The sequence below is a fragment of the Pyxicephalus adspersus genome, chromosome 9 (assembly GCF_032062135.1).
Source record: "Pyxicephalus adspersus chromosome 9, UCB_Pads_2.0, whole genome shotgun sequence".
Lineage (NCBI taxonomy): Eukaryota > Metazoa > Chordata > Amphibia > Anura > Pyxicephalidae > Pyxicephalus > Pyxicephalus adspersus.
The window spans coordinates 49,517,983-49,539,111 of record NC_092866.1 but is presented as its reverse complement, the minus strand read 5'-3'; the positions used below and the strand labels follow the sequence as shown (position 1 = coordinate 49,539,111).

At 35.3% G+C, this 21,129-nt stretch overlaps 1 protein-coding gene across 3 annotated transcripts in view; it reads left to right on the top strand.

Annotated features, from left to right (window-relative positions):
• Positions 1 to 21,129, top strand: part of DCDC1 (doublecortin domain containing 1) — a 215,382-nt gene that overhangs the window by 107,692 nt on the left and 86,561 nt on the right. For all 3 annotated transcript variants that reach the window (XM_072421857.1, XM_072421856.1, XM_072421858.1), the window contains 2 exons: positions 913 to 990; positions 10,573 to 10,733. In XM_072421857.1, coding sequence (XP_072277958.1) covers positions 913 to 990; positions 10,573 to 10,733 — 239 coding nt within the window. The remainder of the gene's footprint in view (positions 1 to 912; positions 991 to 10,572; positions 10,734 to 21,129) is intronic.

Genomic DNA, 21,129 nt, shown 5'->3' with positions numbered 1-21,129 from the left:
CTCCCAAAAGAAATTTATTATATGCAAATAGAAAAAAGGAAAAAATGAATCTAATCTGAGGATTTATATACAGTGTATACAGTATATATATATATATATATATATATATATATATATATATATATATATATATTGAGTGCAAACTGCAATATCCATGAACACATTTTCATATTTAGGTAAACAATTATCTGGAATAAGTCCAGTTTCATGTTGTCATTTTTCCACATCTTACCATTATTTACCTGCCACAATGTCGGTATTTGGCGCAGAGTTTGTTTGTATTTCACATCCGTAATTAGCAGTTCAGAACTGTAAGCATAGATGATGCTCTCGGGCACTTTCTTTTTTCAGCTTAAAAAACATTACATTAATAATCAGCATTTTCTTACACAGTGACAATGTGTCCTGCAGCACTTGTTACACTGCAAGTAATCAGCATTCTATCATGCTGTGTCTGCAGAATTGCAATTGACAGTTGTCAAATAAAACATACTGAAATGAGAATAGAAAGTGTGCTCTAATTTTACCTGGTTTAGGATTTTATGTTAAATTTAACCCATATGCCCATTATGTAGGCTTAAATTTTAAATTAGTGACTGCGATACATTCTGATCCTACACACCAGTAGCTTTTATTTGTTTTACCTTCTTTTCCCATTATTTGTACCAGTGTCTAACCCTGTGGTTCATTATCTTGTATGGAATTGCAAGTTCCAGGGGTCTTTGTGACAATAGATGGTTGTACTTAAATGTAATAAATGGAAAATCTAATGGTGCCTGCAGGCCTGTTGTTTGTTTTTTTTTTGTTTTGTTTTTTTACATAATGCTGTTAAAAATATGTGTAACCTGTTTTTTTTTCTATTTTATCCAATTTAATGCTTTAATATAATGATAATGTTTTTTTTTCTTGAAGGTTTATGAAAACGGCAGAGATTTCGGTGGGACTGATGTATACATCAACCAAAAGGAATTACAGCAGCCGATTAAGGAGGTGAGTTCTGAACTCTATATTCTCACTGTACTATACTATCATTGGGCTAGGTCTATACCACCTGAATTGTATCAGACATTCACACATATTTAGGTACAGGAATTGTGAAACAGTCAGAGAACTGCTATAGAGATCCAGGAGACATCCTTGGTTCACGGATGTCTATGACTAGTTTTTTAGATGAATGCATGTTGTTTCTTCTGGACCTCCTGTAGCTTTCTGGCTGTGTGCCACAAATTCTAATTAGACATCTATGGAAAAACCTGTCTGGTACATGCAAGCAGACTCCAGACAAAACCAAAACAGGAAGTGTTTATTGAACCAGGTACATAGAAGTAAATAACATTTTACACCATATATCTAATTTTCTTGGAGTTGGAGCAAAGGATAAGGCTAAGTTCACACTAGCGGTTTTTCAAGTAGTACCCCTGCATTCAACCGCATGGATTTGCCCCCTAAAAATGGGTAATATTGCAACAAATAGGTTTTTTTGGCCATGTGCTTCATGTTTTTTTTTTATACACTGAAGCAAAGGCCATTATGTCTGGTGGTTGCTGCCTGATACAATCCTAAATGCCCCGGTATTGAAAACGAATCTAAATATAAAGAATTCAAGGGAACATTTAACATTGTTTAAATTACATACGTTTTTTTAAGCAGCTTGAAGATTTACTAGTCTACCCAATCAATGGCCTATGGACAAGTCATGTAACACTTTGTAGTTACTATATTGTAATAAAATATATTGCAGCTCAGCTCACTCAGCTCATAAATGGTGGGATTCCAGTTGTAGATACATTTAGTTTTGTCAGACAAATAGAAGGTCTCCCCAAAAGCCATAAAGTTGATCTTGGACTAAAATGATTCTGGATTAAATTTCTCTGTGCACAGTAGGACCCTTTCGATTAATATAATGCTGATAGTTGCATTGGGTCGGATTCATTAAAGCTCTTCAAGATAGGTTATAATGGGAGACCTGGGTGATTAACCTCCTGGGCAGGTCATTTCTGTCCGGATTTATGTCTAAAAGCGGTACATTGTTTTTCATGAAAATTTATTTCACAGTATAATATAATATTATGAGTATAATAAAGTTTGAAACACAAAAATATTTAAAAATAATAAATAAAATAAATTAAAAAAACATTTTTTTAAATAATTTTTAGAAAAAAATGAAAAAAATTTGAAAAGAATAAATATTATACACATACTATTATATGTATGCACTGTACTGCCTTTAGACATATAAATCCACTGTATTGCATTCAATAGTTATTTTGTAATAAATACAATACAAAATAATTTGTAATTCACAATGCACTCAACACCAACGCAACTGCCGCTTGCACCAACGTCACCGGGAAATCCCCGGTGACTCATCAGATGCAGAGGACGCCAGCCGGAGGAAGCGAGAGGATGGGGATCATGAAGAAGGACGCCGGCGGACCAGGTAAGGCTCTATTTACTATTGTTTTTCAGTGTTTTAGCTACCCCGAGTGTGGCTCGGGTTTACCTCTTTCAGCATCTTTTTTTTTACTCCGATCCACACTCGGGGTTACCGCTGGGGAGGTAAGCAAAATTATAATAGATTAAATCCAGTATTGAAACATTTGCTAACTAATAGAAAATTATTTTAAAGAAATCCATTCCAAGTTTGCTAAATCACACAGGTTCTTCTATGATAGTCTATCCTCTCCATTCTAATAAATCAGGGCCATTGTGTTGCATTGTGATTGCATTGTGTTTGTTGTAGTACTATTCATTTCAAAATCCACCCCGATGCACAATTCATATTACTGTATTGTGATGTGTTTAAAAAAAAAAGATGTAGGGACACTTTTTTGTCAGTTTCTTTGCAGTTGGCATCATGTTTCTAAATGTATGGGCAGCTCTAAAGCAACACACTTAAACACTGTAAATTACTGTGTGGAAACTCACTGAAATGGACCAAAGGGGACCAAAATAATTGCCAAAAGTCTACCAAAAGTGATATTCAAGCAACCACCATTATCCTTGGAGAACTTTATTTTGTAGAAAGGTTTATTTTTAAGCTGGCAATGCTCATCCCTATTCGACTAGTTCGGCTAGCAGACAATTGTTTCCTATAATCAGATGTTTTAGCTGTTGTACAGAGGAATTTCCGAAATACCATAAACCTTACCACACTTTGATCAAAGCAAAGCTGGGAAGTATAGAAACAAATATTAGGACCAACTTACAATAAACAATATATCACAACTTACTGTATTCTTTAATATGGATTTTTATTTGCAAGATTGTTGCAATGGCCCTGATTTATTAATGCTCTCCAAGGCTGGATAGGATACACTTTCATCAGTGAACCTGGGTGATCCACAAAATCTGGAATGGATCTGGTCCAGGATTGAAAATATTTGCTAACAAATATCAAATGACTGTGAAGAAATTGATTCCAGGTTTGCTTGATCACTCAGCTTCACTGATAAAAGTGTATCCTCTTAAGTCTTGGAGTGAGTTATGATACTTGCTTTTTGTTTCATGTTTGGTCATGTTTCATGTTTAGAACTGAAATTTGGAATGCTTTGTTTCTCTATTGTTGCCCTCCCTCGTTACTTTGACCAAACCATGGCAAGGTTTATGGGCTTTTTGTTGCATGTGAGAACTAAGGAAGGTCATTCCCCTACTCCTTTATGTATATAGGTGATTTTCCTGCCCAGTATTCAAATGTCAAATGTTTTGTGTTAAACATCCATCACTGTCCCGGTATGGCTTTTTAATGTACAGCGCTGCCTAATATGTTGGCGCTATATAAATCCTGTTTATTAATAATAATAATAATAATAATAATAATAATGGCTACATGGTCCTTATATGACCCCGTATTGTGTAATACAGAACCAAATATTTTATTTGGCCTAGTACATGTAAAGACATATTTATTAAAACAACATATGTGGCCATTGTATTGGGGAATACAGATGACCATTGCTTTTAAACAATAGTTATGTATTGTAAAACATATTTAGAATATTTTATAATGTACCAAACTATAAGAGGCACAAAGCTTGTACAGTCTGTACTTTACTATGAATTAAATTATACATTTTTGACTCTGTATCCTAAAATCCATCCTAATTTCTCTGGCAAAAAAATGTATATTGTCGATGATTAGTTATTATTATTATTATTATTAATAATAATAATAAACAGGATTGATATAGCACCAACATATTACGTAGCGCTGTACATTAAATAGGGATGTCAAATGACAGACAGATACAGACAGTGACACAGGAGCAGAACCCTGCCCTGTTCACCCAAAGTGAACCCCTAAAAAGCAAAGAAATGATAAATTGAATCAGGCATTAAATATAGTATTTTTATTTTTAATATTTTAAAACTTTATAGCCTTTTTTATATAATATACCGACACTAACTTCCTGTTAGCATTGTTATTATATTATTAGAGAATTTTTGAATTACGTCACTTTTTAATAAATGCATTGTTTACACTCGGATTATATTTCTTCATGTGAGATCGATTTTATATTTTACATTTTTTATATTTTACAGTAAATCACAATGTAATTCATCATGATTAAATGTTGTAACACAGATGGCTTTTTAAAGATTTAAATAATACCTTTTCCTAGAGTATTTGCCTATTAAAATCATTTTCAACAGTTATTTCCCCCTCTGGTATGAATAGTATTTAATGCTATGACTTAATTATCTTCAAATTCACTAGCTCAAAATAATTGCCAAAACAATGTGTTTAAGGTGCACTAAAAAACCACGTCTTCCGCTTGGCTTGGAACAATTAGTTTTTTTCTTTTGTTTATTCTTTATTACCTCTTAGTACTTTTTCTGTACGGTCTGATCTGATAAAACTCTAAAATATATAACAGGATAATCTTCTAACTTTCTTCTTAAGAGAAAACTATCTTGTAATATGTTGGTGCTATATAAATCCTGTTTATTAATCATAATAATAATATTAATATATCTATAAGACCTTTGGATGAGTTAGAAGTTCGCACCATTTATCACATAAATTATGTACCTGATTTATTAAAACTCTCCAGAGCTGTAGAGAATAGACTTTCATCAGTGAAGCTGGGTGATCTAGCAAACCTGTAATGGATCTGATCCACGATTCAAAACATTTGCTAGTAAATGAAGATTTTGAAGAAATCTATTCCAGGATTTCTGGATCACCCAGTCGCACTGATGAAAATGTATTCTTTACAGCCTTGGAGAGCTTTAATAAATCAGGCCCGATATTTTTTTGTTTTTTACTTTTTTATAATTACAATTACATTTTAGTTATTACTTTTTTTTCTAGCTGTTTTTTATATATAAATATTTTATATAATATTTATTGAAACAATAAAATATTATTAGAGACTTTTTTGATTTTTGTATATTTTATTTACAGTGTGATGTCACTGCTTGTTATATTTCTTTCTTTCTTGCATCATTTTGACATATTATCACAACGCGTCTCAGATGAATGCACAGAAAAACATGATTTCTTCTGATTTCTGCAAGTCATTGTTTATTTACTCCTATCTTCACATCCCTCCTCCCGTCCCAAATAAAAAAATGAAAACCAGTATGAATGCTGATGTTGTCATAAGACAGGACCAATACCCAAATATAGAGCTTAGTCAGCGTAGTAAAATGGCTGCAGTTGTTTTCTTTATCGTTGTGCTTCTCCTCTGCTGACATAGCCGTTATCCCAATGAGATCCAGACAGGTGAATGCTGATGACACAGTAAAAGAATGTAGAGATGGGATCCTTGTATTGTACTATACAAATGTTATACAACGCCGCGTAACATGTTGTCATTATAAAAAACCTATGTATTATTAAATAATAATAATAATATATGAGAAGTTTCTAAAACATGTACATATTTTATATTTATTGAAATTATTATTTGTGCAGTATTCCTGGTATTGATTTTACACATTTTTTTATAATTGTCTTTTTATTTCTGGGAAAAATGCAAATATTGTTACAGAAACAGGTCCAGAATAGTTAAAATGAGCTCCTATAACCTTCATTTTCTATTTTTGTACCCCTTTAAAAACACAAAAACACCTGATCTATGTGTTTTCCATTGATTTCATTATTTTTTGCTAAAATGGCAATATTTTGCAGTAATCTCTGATTTCTTCAGGAAAAATGAAAACTAGGTTACTTATCAATATATTTTCCTTATTTGCACAATATGAAAACAATTGATTTTTGGTTTAATTGAAGGAATAAAAATTATTGTAGGCACACTTTTAGGAAGATGAGGACAAATGAAAGGAAGAGTTAATGTGTATGTGCTTATTTTAATTGTTTATAAATACATTAACATATTTAGGTGATCTGTAAAGAGTCAAACTGGGTAAAATAAATTGAGCTTCTTGTACCTGTGGCTATATATATATATATAATATATATATAAACTACCAATATTTATTTATTTGTATAGACAGGTCATGCATCCACAGGTTATGCAGGCAGTCATTGGGCTGTGCATGTCTATTAATTAGAAATATTGTTGTATTTATTCCACCTTTATTCCACTAAATTTCTTATAAGATAATAATATATAAAAATAAATTATAACATAAAGTAAAAAAAGTAATATACAATATGAATATAAAATGTATTTTACATGCTTTGCAGTATTAATATTTTTTAATTTGTTTTTTTATATGAAAGTTAACACTGAATGCTGATATTCAGTTTGCAAAGTATGCTATACTTAACTTCTTATTGGAAACTTCTGTATAATTTATCAATCAAGGACTGTGCCCTGGCTTTGTGATTCACTGCAGTCTTGGTAATCTGATCTCCCTGGTACTCAATTTTATTTCCCAAATGCAGCTATAAATGAGCTTTTAGATGGTTGTATTTTTCAGCATGAATCTGTAATTTGCTGGCTTTTAGTGCTATTTAGAAAATATTTATATTATTTATATATATATATTATATGCAGACTGTTACATTTTTATCCTAAAAGTGATAAATACATAAAATATAAGTAAAAAATATTAACTTAATGCATTACATTTTATTAGAAATAAAAGGTTTTAGATTTTTTAAAATCCTATACTGTATTTATGTATTATTGATATACTAGAGCAGAGTTTCCCGTCCTTTTTAACATGGTAAATAACTCTCAGGTCTTCAGAGAAACCCTGTTATAATTACTATAGCCACAGCTCACAGTACATTAGTGTGATGATCATTGGGAAGAATGTCTCCTACATTGCTGCCCACTGGGAAGAATGTCACACTTACTGATAGCCAAGAATATCATCAGTGTCACCTAAACTGACCTGAAAGGGACACATTGCTCATTGTCCAAGGAACCTCCGGCAACCTCTGGAAGAATCCTGGTTGAGAAACACTGATCTATGGTTTAAACTATTTTTTTTAAATGGACTTATATGACCCTGAGTTGTTAGCCTTTTTTTAGTTGTTAGGGTTTTGGGTTTAGTTACCAACTGGATCTTTATCTGCATTTGCCTTGTTCACCCCTGTATGCTGTGATTACCTTTAACAGTCCAAAACTTTGTGTTTGTATGCATACCTTAGACTGTAAGCTAACTGCTGGTAATGGTTCCTTGCAGAGCACTGTGGCATGGACTGATGCCATACAACTACAATTCCAAATCCTGTACAGATATGAAAAGTCACTTTTATCTTTTAAAAGGCCCTAACATCACCTCTATGCTACCCTCACAGTCAAAGGTTTCAGTTGAGGCCCCAAGCCCTCAATATGTTTTGCATATACTGTAGTCATTATGGATAGTCCTGTAGGGGGCAGTATCCGTAACTGTAGCAATACGATTTACCAAGCAGTTGCAGCACAAATTTGGAACAGTGTTTTATCATTCGACCTTGTAAATTGATTTATATATCTCTATTACTTGGTTGCCAAAAATTACCACAAGCCTATTGCAAACATACCCTGAATTACTTAATTTGTACCAAAGTAGTTTCATTTGGCTGTCTAAAATTATAGGTCTCTATTTTGGACTTGGATCTACACTTGGACTTCAAATATTCCTACAGGGGAATGTTTGAAAGAATCTCTTGATTGTTTTATAAATAGAGCCCATAGACTGGTTGCTCGCCAACACTGAGATTCGTTTTACATTGCATGGTAATCACAATGCTTCTGGATATGTACTGGGCAGTGTAATAAGTGTTTGGCTTACTTTTTGAACTAATATGTTGACAGCACACCATAGATGTTTGGTGCAAAGTCTCATCTTTCACTAAAAAATCAGATCACAATGCTAGCTCACACAGGATCCCTTTATTAGGCTGCATGACACCTAAACATTGCACTGAATTGTATTGGGATATCATCTTCTAATAAAACATTAGACTTTGCAACAATGATCCCTGCTGCTGGTGACACATATATTCTTCCTTTTATATTCTTATCAGCCAACAGTTAAATTAAATTATGGTACGGTGTGCAATTGGAATATATTGACTTGTTTGAAAGCCCCTTTTGCTCGTTTTCTTCTAACTTTTTGTGAGCATGAAGTTTTAGAATGCTTGTAGTTCATAGAGCGGGCCTGATTTAATAATGCTCTCCAAGGCTGGACAGGATACACTTTCATCAGTGAACCTGGGTGATCCAGCAAACCTGGATTAAAAACATTTGCTAACAAATAGCAAATGACTTTTAAGAAATCCATTCCAGGTTTGCTGGATCACCCATGTTCACCAATGATACTGTATCCTCTCCAGCCTTGGAGAGATTTCATAAATCAGGCCAAATCTGTCAACGTTTATCTGGAATGCCTAAATCAGTTATGGATGATTTACTAGATTGGCAACTCTAATTTTCAAATCATATAGGGTACCCAGTGTTTAGTGTTCACAAAGAAAATACACACTTCTGCTTCCCATGTAGACCACCATTCTACATTCTAGAGCGAAAACCCAACACTATATTTACCGATTCCATGCAAACACAGTGCAGCTAGTGCAAACAACTTTTAAACTGGTTGTTCTCCATGTACAGACCCCTGCACTCTAAACAATTACATAATAATTGTCTTCAAGTGCATATCAAGCACAAAGGCTTTAACTTTTGGAATAGAAAGAGTTATTACCCGATTACTGCCCTTGTCATGTTTTTATTTTTGAAAACTTTAGGTCTCCTTGGCTTTGGTGAGACTGCTCATACAGCAAATTGACCCCATCAGAGTACCCAGGACAGAACTTAAGGATCATGTGAAAAAGAAAGAGCTCCAAACCAATTAGTAAACAATCCCAAAACAAAACTTTTCCTTCAAGACTCTTACAGGCACCGTGATTTGGGAGTCGGACACCTCCCCCTTCATCAGGGCTATAAAAACACAAAATTAATAACTTGAAAGCATAAATGTAATTAATGTAAAAAATGATAACATCTTTAATATATTTAATATATAATATTTTTGCACATTATTCTCTCATAAAACAGTATGAAAAAAAAAAAAACACGAAAAAAAAAATTTAATGTAAAAAAGTATAATAACATCTTTAATATATAATATTTTTGCACATTATTCTCACATAAAACAGTATGAAAAAAAACATGAGAAATGAAAAAAAGAATAAATATCACAATTTCTAAATTGAATTATACAGAAATTAAAAAAATGTTTTACAATGTAAACCAGTTACCATAAGGGCTGAATTAATTATCGTTAGATTAACTAATACCTAATGAGAATTTTGTCTGTGTTTCTTGTCATGAATTTTGTCTGTATTATTTTACTGTCAGCATTGACATCGGGAAAGAAATTTGGGGATTTAACAATATTTTGGACATTTGGAATAAGAACAGGAGGAGAAAACTCCTAATAGAAACAGTTGTTCTGGTGACTTTGTTGCCCAGGAAGTAAAGAAATGTGGACACAGCAAAAAAATGGTTTATCATTTTGTTATTAAAATATGAAAAAAAAAGTTTATTCTTTAATTATAAAGGACTAGGACTTTAGGTTTGGGGCCATTGAATTACCAACAGCCAATGGCTTGCCCACTGTAGGATGCACATTGTCATGGCGCCTTCTTATATATTTTTGATTCTGATTTTATTATAATGCATATACACATAAATCGACAAATACCTCTTCACTGCATTGTTTGATTAGATCCCCCGTTCTAATTTCTGCTTGATTTTGTAAGGTAAACCCTCAAAAATCCATTAGCTAACACACTAAGAAAAAGTAGTGTGTACTGCCGGGGAAACATAAAGATGAAAACATAACCTTTTACAGAGGGTCCGATGAAGTGAGTCTAAGCTGAGTGCTTATTCTGTACAACTGTCAAATCAGCTCTCTGCCTCTCTGCCAACGGGTCAGAGCTCAATTATAATCCTGTTGCCCCCCCTGCTGGTTAAAAGCCTGTGCTCATTTTGTTACTCTACACTGAGATAAACATTGCAGTCATTTTACACTCCCTTTAACATTGTATATGAATTTAATTATTATGTGTTTGGGCCACTGTTGTAATAGACTAAAGAGGATTTGGCACAGAATGTGTGTTTTGCTGTATGATTTTTTTTTAAACTTTGTTTTGCTTTGTTCTAGCTACTTCAGACTATCGAACACAGGCTACAACGGTCTGCAGATTTTGGAGCGATAGGGCAGAGGCCTTCCAGACTCTTTGATGAAAAGGGACAAGAAATTAAAAATCCACGGTCCTTGGAGAATGAGCAGAAAGTCTGGGTCTCTTGTGGGGAAGATTACAGGTAAGAATGTTGAAGTTTAATGCAGATCGCTGCAATTCTATATAAGACCAGCAGCGCTAAATTCAACAAAGAATACAACTCATAACTCTAACTTCACTGTGAAGGATAATGCAAACCGTATATTAATTTACATTATTGTAAGCTCTTTGCTGTGTTTTAAACAGAAACACATTTTCCAGTTTAACAGTAGGTTTGCTGGATCACCCAGGTTCTTCCACGATAGTTTACCTTCTCCTGTCTTAAAGATATTTAAAAAAAATCAGGCTCCATGTGAGATGCAGTGTACCATGTACTTTGAAGAAATCCTTAGTCCAAAAGATCACACAGATGTACCACCTTGATGCCCCAAATATAAAAAAAAGCAATCAGGGCACCCTGGCATTTTCAGGATCATCAGAACACTTTTATCACAAAAATACAACTGACAAAAGTTCCTGAATTGCAGCATTTTTCATAAAATCTTTTAACAGTGCAATCACAGTGGCTCCAGCAATAATGATCAATTAACAAACCCACCTTCCTAGAGCTCCAAACAATCAAGAGGGTACAGGAGGTAAACCAACTAATACGTTTCTGAGGTCATGTCTCCTTCATCAGGGCTTTTTATTAAATGCTCACTTGCCTTTCTAACCAGCCCCCTAGTAGCCATTTATCCATTTAGGACAATGACATTTGTGTATTCTAACTACTGTATGCACAGTATGTTTTATAGCCAGCTATATACAGGTGCCCACTATACCAGTGGTTGCAAACCTTTTCGGACTGACGGACCACTAAATTTACTGGCTCCGAACCATGCATGTGTGGGGAGCCGGGGGTCACTCAAAGGGGAAGAAACTTGCCCTTTAGTGACATCATGATGCCAGAACTCGCCCACTCTCCCATCGCAGGTTTGAGCCTCTCTGGACACAACCTGCCCACCGCCCTGAGCCTGCGATCTGTACAGGGGACATAGTCCACAGCTCTGGCCGGTGCACCCCCCAAGTGGGGTACTTTTCCTGGCCCCGCTCCGGGGCACACTGGCCAGAGCCACGGACCACCAAAATACCGGCCAGAGCCGTGGACCACCAAAATTTTATTTTTTTTGGCAACTGCTGCACTATACCACGGGTCTGTATCGGCTAGCTTCCTAAGCTGGGTGGATAATCACCAAACATTTTCCAAATTGATTGCTACTATACTAAAGAGAGATACATCATACAAGGAGACACACTTCATACCTCCCAATCACATTAGAAAAATGAACACCATTTAACACAACATATGTATGCAAGGGACACCCAACTACCACACAAATCAAGAACAATGATTAATTGAGCTCACAAGTTTTTTCTTTTCCCACTGAAACAAGTTGGGGGAAGTTGGTTGAACATTAGGATTGTTTTAGGAAGAAAAGCGAGGAAACTGTTATCTCAACTTCTGCGTTGTTATCAGACCCTCTTTTTTTTTGGCTCAACCACCCTCAATCAGGGGCATGTAAAAGGGGCTTTTGCCAAATAAGTGAAATATTAAGTGGAGTCTCTCCCTCCCTGGGACAGAAAAGGGTATCTATCAACAGAGTTACTTCTTTCAGGTTCATCTATTTGGGGAGAGCCCTTAATAGTCATTTGGGGGGGGGGGGTATGTTCCTAAGCTAGCAGTGGGAAAGTTCAAAAGTACTGCTAGAAAAGAAAGTGTTTTATAATAAAAGAGTAGTGGCTACACACATTTTTATCAGTTATTGTGAATCATTCACTGTGAATATGTGTATTATATGTAAATTTAAAAAAAAAATTTAGATTGCGCTCTGTGCCCCTCTTCCTTACTAAGACAGAAAGTAGGTGGAAATCCAACATTTTAAGTTCTCATCAGAGCAAAGGGGCAAGGAAAAATTCTTTAATGTGCGCACCTATTTGGGTAACAACTTTCTGGGATAAAAAATTAGTTCCTTGTGGAAAAATCTCATTTTAGGACAGGAAGTGAAAGAAAACCCCCTGAGCAAAGTGCAGACAGCAAACAGTACTGTAATACCCTTTTCCTGTTGTATGTAAAACAAAATCTGAGCTAGACATGCACTGGAGCTGTTCAGGATTTCTTAGATATAAATATGGGTTAAAGCATTTTAGGAACAGGGCTCTTTTTTTCTGAAAGGGTTAACTCCAATCCAGGCAACAGATTAAAAAAGTGAAATAAGGGGTCTTGTTGGAGGCATTGCTGTTTGCGATTATGACAACCTTCTCCCTGACTCAGTCTTAATGCCTTGTCATAGTTCTTGATGCCTGCCTATCAGCACAGCAAGAGGGATTGCTTCATGTGTGAATAGTCACCTTAATGATAGCAGATGGAGACACCGCAGGGGTCCCAGCCCATCACGCTGTCATTGTCACAGGCTGCCCTGACCTGTTTTCCTTCCTCTGTGTTTCTTCCTTTTTAAGAGAGAAATGGATGGTAATTGAAAACCATCTTACAGCGTTCATCTCCCCCTATCTTATTTTAGTTTTTTTTAACCAAACATAGGAAATGAAAATACACAGCTTTAATTCTACTCTGCTGTCTCTTCTATGGTGCCATTTATCATGTAGAAACATTTACCTTTCTTAAAGGACCAGTCAACCTAAAATACAAGCAAGGTTGTATTTACTATAATGACACTCGTGGGCCAGTGCCTTGGGCATCACAGTGAGGGGGGCATCAAATGTACAAACTGTGATAATATTTGTTGTTTTGTTTCCCCCTTCTGAGCTGTTGTAGATAAATTCAGCAGGAGCACCGTAGTGGGAAGGAGGTGCACAGGAACGGTCAGGGGAGTGAGAAGGTTCCTTATAGTGTAGGAAATAATCTCTCATGTCTCTTGTTTGATGTTCTGTACAGTTGAAACATGCTGTGCCTATAAAGTAGACATTTGGTTGTATCCAATAGCCCAATCCAATATGTGTTAAAAAAATAAAGTACATCACATGGCACAAGAGGTGGAGCTTGTACAAAACCCCATTGTCATTCGGTTCTACCTGGGCTTCGATATCTCTAAATGTACCCAAATACAAGTTAATTTATGAGCTCTTTCAAAACATATCGTTAAATACTGACCTAAGCTTAAACTCATGTACATGTTCATCTTTTAAAAAATGTCTACCCAGAGGAAGGTGAACAAAACAATGTCTATTTTGTCTCATGGGAGTGTGAGTGTTTTTTTCTTACCCCAAGAGTGCAAGCTAGATTGAAGAAGTCTTGCTTTTGGCAAGATAAAATAATAATTAAACTATATAATGGTATACAAGTGTTGCAAAAATATTGCCTTTTAGTACACAGATTCCTACTAGTACATGATGTAGTCAAAAAGCTGATTTGATAATGGAAGCTTTACTGTTCAAAAAAGTCTTGGCATGATTTTATTTCCTAATACAATATATCCCCTTAGTATATTTTAACCTCAGCTTTGGGCTAAGCCTTCCTAAAAAGCTTAAAAAGTCTACTTCCATTCTGTATGCTTTTTCAGGTCAGTTATTTAGTAGTTGGTGGCGTCAAATTGAGATGCCAGTTCTGTAGCCTGCACCTTTGGTAAATGGAAATACAAGATTGGTCCAGTGTTTTATTGTAATTTTTTTTGCTTCAGAAGATCTTGGAACTTCTAGGTTTGGTGGATAATGTTATTCCTCCTACTGTACTGCACGCTGATTTAGGATTCGGTGGTAGAAACCACTGCGCCTATTTGTGCTACGTCCCCCACCTCTTAGATTGTAAGCTCTTTTAGGCAGGGACCTCTCCTCTTCCTATTCATTGAACTTATCTATTGAACCAATCATAGAATTTTTTCACTGCACACCTAACAAGCATGTATTTTTCTTTACTGGGTTCCATATATTTAGTTCCATTAGAAGAGAAACAAGGTCGCTTTAAGTGTTTTGCAATTTGTGACAGCTTGATAATGCTCACCAGATGAATCCTTTAGTTTTGATTGGGAAAACAATTTTAATGCAAAGTAGATTTTCTCACTTTATAATTGTAAATTGCAAATTTCCGTTTAACCTGACATTCTACTGAAAAAATATTTCCCAAACCAAACATAAACAGTCATTTTTTTTTTGTATTTTGTTTGGTTATATTTTGTGCTGTGCTAATTTTGCTTTAATTGTCATTTTAATTTATGCCATATTTTATGTTACGCATTTCACTTATGCCTATTTTTAGGTTTCTACTTAATTACAACACCAAGCACAAACTTCTTTTCAGTATCAGTATGTTCCAGAACAATATGAAAAAGCCATGCCAAATATTTGACTATATATATATATATATGTTTCAAAATCTACTATTACTAGATCGTGGTAAGAAGTAAAGGCTTTTATAAAACAATTATGTTAATAATGCAATCATATGTATTATATAATTATGTATAGTACGTAGTAATGACCATGCATAATAATTCTTTATTGCTTTATATAGAGCACTGCATTTACAAAATTAGAATTAACAGCCCCTCGGAGTGTCATAGCAGTGCTATGTTATGATTTAATGTAAAGGAAATTGGGGTCAATTCACTAAAGCATAATGAATGTGGTATTTTACATTGCTGTATCCCATTTTCTAATTTGCAGTATACAAAACGATGTTATTAATTCAGTGAATGGTATTGGTTGAACTAGGTACTACTTGCATGTGTTTTTCCTTTTTTTTTTCCTTTTTTTAATTGTATTTTGTATGTAAAATAATTTCTTAGATTTTAGATTTTAATACATCGAATCATAAAATTCTGTCAGGTCTCTATGGACTAAAGCAAGAACTAAAGCCATTTAAGATGAGTTTCAAATTAAAAAAAAAAAAGATTAAAATTTGGTATTTTTCGGGATTGAAGTCCATTGTGTTAAGTCAACATACCAAAGTGCAGTGTTTCTCAACCAAAGTTCTGTGGAACCCTGGGGATACCTCCAGAGGTTCCTTCTTATATTCAGCAATTTGTGCCTCTCAGGTCAGTTTAAGTGACACCAATAATCTTTTATTGATCTGTAGAGGGTGACATCCTTCCCACTGGCCAGCAATATTAGAAGCATACTTCCCACTGACCACCAAGCTAATATACCGTGACCTGTGAATATAGTAATTATAGAAGAGGTTCTCTGAAAACCTGAAAGTTATACCAAGGGTTCCCCTATGTTAAAAATGCTGAACTATTACATTTAGTGATCATCCCTTCTCCCCAGCAATTTGTTTTCCAGATCTAAAAGAAATACCAGTACAGGTAGTCCCCGGGTTACATACGAGATAGGGACTGTAGGTTTGTTCTTAAGTTGAATTTGTATGTAAGTGGGAACAGGTACATTATTTTAATAAATGCAATTAGGACAGATGTTTGTGTCAACATATTATTATTCAGCGTGCTGTCAGTTACTGTATAAAATCCTCACTTAGAGCTAATCACAAACTAAGCAAAAAAAATCTTTATGAAGCCTAGACATTCAATAACTTATGGAGCAAGCTGTGCATTGATATGCAAAAAGAAACAACTGCAAGGATTGTCTTGGTCCTTAAAGAATTACAAGAGGCTGCAGAAAGAGCTCACCCCTCTAAGATCACCCACAACCTCAGCTGTGTTTAACACAAATTACTTCTGCAAGTCTTGCAAACTGCCACCCTCCCCCTTTCAAGTCTCCGTTCTGCACATTGAGCAGGGAAGCCCCGTTTGTATATAGGAGGCATCCGTATGTTGGATGTCCCTAATCTGGGGACTACCTGTACTTATTATTTTAGCACGTCATATGGCTTCTCACCTTTTATATCATGTGATGTGATTGGTATATGTCAACTGGGGTGGAAACCCTGGGGTCTTTAGCCTTGTGTTAGCTTCAGCTTGGATCAAGTCTGCTAGGACATATATTATGTTTCATGTAGAACTTTTGTGTTGAGCACTTTTGGAAAGTATTTATAAAATAGCTAGCAAACCTAAATTAGCACAAGTCCTATAACGATTTTGAGTGTAAAACACACAAATGAATTACATTTCTACCCACCACTGCATCTTAGGAATTTTAACCCTAAAAAGCAAGGGGAGCAGACCAGAAGGTAACCCTAAAGCACATTTATTGCATATAAAGCAGTGATTCCATCCCACTAACCATCCCCCAAGTAAGGTTACCGTCATTCTGCACAGCACATATTACTGCTTAGCAAACATTTGCTTGATTTTAATGGTATATTTATATCTCTCTGCTGGAGGTAGAAATAAAGACAGTTATAGATTTCATATAAGCAACATTCGGAACTTCCCCTGCTAGCAATGTGCATTGTATAATAATGTTTTGAATGACATTGGAGAAGAGTGCCAGCTGGCAGGGGAGTGCAGTATAAAGTACAGTAAGTATTTTTACATATCCCCTATTGATCATTTATTCTATGCAGTATTAAAGTTAGGGGCCAACTTTCTTTTATATAAAGCTGTAGTTTACTTTTGCATGAGCCAGAAAAAACTATTTAAATGGTTGCATAATAATGTGTAAGAATTTTCAACTTTTTTTCACCAACACAGTGTTGAATATTTACTATATATGTGCTTTAAAACGGAACTCAGGATGCAGGTGAGTATATATAAATTTAACCTTTCGCAATCCCCTGCACAGCAAAGCTTGGACCAGGCTCAACCTTTTTAACATTGGGGAACCCTTGAAATAACTTTCAGGTCTTAGGGAACCGCTGCTATATAATTTTTAAATCCATAGTTCATAGTACATTGACCTTTATCAGCACAAGCACTAACCAGACACCAGTCTCCCAATCTAATGCTGCACTCTTCACCTTTAGCAAGCTCCGCTCAAAGGCACAAAGCATGACGTCTGGGGATGGGCTGGCAGAGGACCAAAGGGCCCACAGATTAAGCAGTACAAAAACTACAAGGCAGATACAGAGTATAAAACAAAGGCCATACACAGGTAATCAGTCCAAAGAGAGTAGGCACTAGCAGAGTCATGGTCACAGACAGAGGCCGGTCCAGGCTGTCTATAAACGATGGGTGAAGAACAGGCAATGGTCAGCAACAGTAAATCACACAAGAAACTCTTCAGCACAAATTAGCACAGCTAAATGACAACAGGCACTGAAAACTGAGAGCAGAGAAGCTATAAGGACCCAGCAGGCAATAGCAATGGATTATTCAGGGACTATTCTGCTAATCAGCTGCAGAACAGCTCCAAATTGCCTTTAGCTGTGCAGTCTCATTGCAAGGGATGCCGAGAGAGAAAACACAGCTAAAGGGAAACAAGAGTGCTGCAAGTAGCATTGTCGAACAGAAGAACGTCTCCTTTTACCTGGTGGTCAGAATTCCTCTTACATTGCTGGCCACAGGGAAGAATATCACCCCTACAGATAATCAAAAACATAATTGACATCAGTAAAGTGAACGGAGAGGCACAAATTTCTCATTGCACACGGAATCCCCAGCAACCTCTGGAGGAACCACAAAACCCTGGTTGAGAAACATTGGCTTAAAGAACAAGCAGTAAAATCAGTTGCATTGCTCATATGCTAAAAAGGAGCATGCTGATAGGGTGGATGGGAAAACTGCCTTTTAATTCACTGTCCAGTCACTGGTTGGGGAAGACACAACACCTGTATATGTTAGTAAAAGAAAATTTATGTGCCCTGTACTGACAGACAGGACTGCGTAAATCCAAGGATTCGATTGGCAGATATGCAAATCATTTGGCACATAAATCACCTTCCATATATGTTTTTCTTCATTGTGTTTAGTTGTTTGCCTAGAATCCAGTTTTAATATGGAATATGGAAACTAAGGTACTTAACCAGGTTTTCATCACAGTGTCTGCATCATTCTGAAAGCATAAAAACAGTTTAAAATCAATTAACACGTAAGTAATGAAAGCAGATTATAAAACATACATAGCACAAAGGATCCTTGAGGATTCATGTATAGAAATGTCAGATACAAATCTAAAACTATAGCTGTGTACCGTTCTAAGTGTTTATCATATTGACATTATTTTAAATATTTTCCTATACAGTTCACATACAAGTCATATATTTTATTTCCTATCCAACATTATACATTGAAGATAAGTGACAGCAATTTCCACATTGCCATTTTCTTTCAAATATTGAATTGAGGAATAAATCTCTTGATTTTCTGGTACATCTACGTTTTGATAGCTCCAGACTTAAAATGGTGCTAAATGTAATCATTTACATTGTTGCAAACATTTGAATATGCTTTTCTATACTTTTTGTGATCTAGACACGTGCATCCAGCAGTGAATTTCAAGGGGGTCATTCTGTCTGTCAAACAAATACCAGTTTATAAAATGGAGAAAAGACCATTGAAAATTGGATTTTAGATATAAATTATTTATGAAAAGATCTGTTTTCAGCTTGTATGAGGAATTCACTACCTGCATCTAAGGCAGCCTGTGAAACACAGTTTTTTGACTTGATGTGTTGCTGTTTGTACTATGTCCTTTATAAATGTTTTCGTTTTGCTGCTATATTTCACTTGACATATTGAGGATATTATCAATGCCACCACCAAAGTCACTGGACAATGCTTTTCTGGTAATACCCATAGTAATAGGACCAGATGAGGAGATATATGAGTATGTAATACCCAAGGAATAGTTGGTGCAAAAGCCTTACTTCAAGTAGATATTTAGATAATTGAAAAAAAATTAAAAACACACCCCTACATATTGCTAAAACAAATTCCTATGCATACCTGAAATGTACAGAAACGTTCTCATTTATCCGGGGCATTATATATCCAGTAGTAACTAGTCACATTTAACTGGAGTTGTTCTTGTAATGCTGAAGATGTTTTACAACCTTCCAAGCTGCTTCTTCACTTCTACCAGTGTAGAAAATACCCCAGCATATATATCCACACAGCAGATTTGGATTAAGGTGTGTGTGCTCCGTGGATATAAATCCTGGGATAATTATATTTATTCTGATAGAACAGGGGAAGCAGCTAAGAAGGCTATGAAACATCTTCAACACTACAAGAACAAATCCAGTTGAATGTGACTACTATTAGATATGCATACCTGAAATTGAGCAGCCTGATGTACATGATGTAGTCAAGTGCCATCCTTCTTCTCTATGTAGCACCGGGCAGTCTTTAATACCTCTCTGCACTTCTGGCCTTTTCATCAACCTTTTCTAATTTGAATGTTTCTGGATACTGGTTCTGTTCAGTTACTCAGAAAGTACTGAAGCACGTGGATTAGTACCAGTGTGTATTCAATCTTACCTTATCTATTCATGAGGTATTTTGCTTCATTTAGAGCTACGGTTCAAATCAAAAGAACCCATGAAAACATGATTTACAATTTATTGCACACACCAGAGACTGATTCTTTACTGCTTTCTGGCCATTCATCTTTCCTTTCTAAGACTTTAACAGCCACTCATCAAAGATTTTAGGCAATAAATGATTTTTTATATCTGTAATTGTATAGAAATGTAAAGTGCATCTCGTTTTATAATAGGTTTTCAGTTCAGTAGCAGTCTGCTATATATAAATCGGTAGTTCATATACTTTTAAAATGTATGGAGCGTTGAGTCCAATATAGCTTGGGAATCAACTATATCTCGTAAGCAGTGTGCCTTACTGATGTTCCTTGTTTACATATATCCAATTAAGAACTGTGAAGAGGAGAAGAACATTGGTTAACTATATTACTTTTTGGATTTCTGTACTTGATAGAATGTACCTGCAGTGCAGATTACCCATAGAATCTATGAAAGTGGGTTTCATGGTGATATCTTTGGTGACCTATTACCCTGGATTGTATCTGGTTCAGGAATGAAAACATGTGCCAGCAAATCGCAAATGATTTTTAGGAAATCCATTGTAGATTTGATGGATCCCCCTGGTTATCCCATAATAGTCTTCCTTCTCCAGCCTTGGAGAGCTTTGATAAATCAGGCATTATCTGTCTCATCCATAGTCACCATGGGAAATGAATGGGGACAGTAAGGAGCGGATCAGTACTGGCCGTTGGCAAATATTGAAATACAATATTTTTAAGAACCAGCACAGTGTTTGGCATGACTAAGCAGCTAGCAAAGTGCCAACCACCAGAAGCCACCACTTGTTTGAACAACCTCTAAATGTATATCAGTTTGATGTTTTAATACATTGCACCTATGGTTTAATATTTTACATCTTTAAATTGAAATTGGAATCAAAGAGATATCTTGTTTTTATAGATACATTTTAGTATTTTTCTTTCCAATATTTGCATCCAGAATTCTGTATATGCTTTCAGAAGGTAGTTTTTGCTGACAGCACAAGAAAAAGAAAAATAATTTACAAAGAGACAGAATGAAATATGTTTCTTCTTTTTACACTTAACATCACTGCTACATCAGTGGCTCAATTGTCTGTAAGGGTCGTCATTATAGACAAGGTACAATG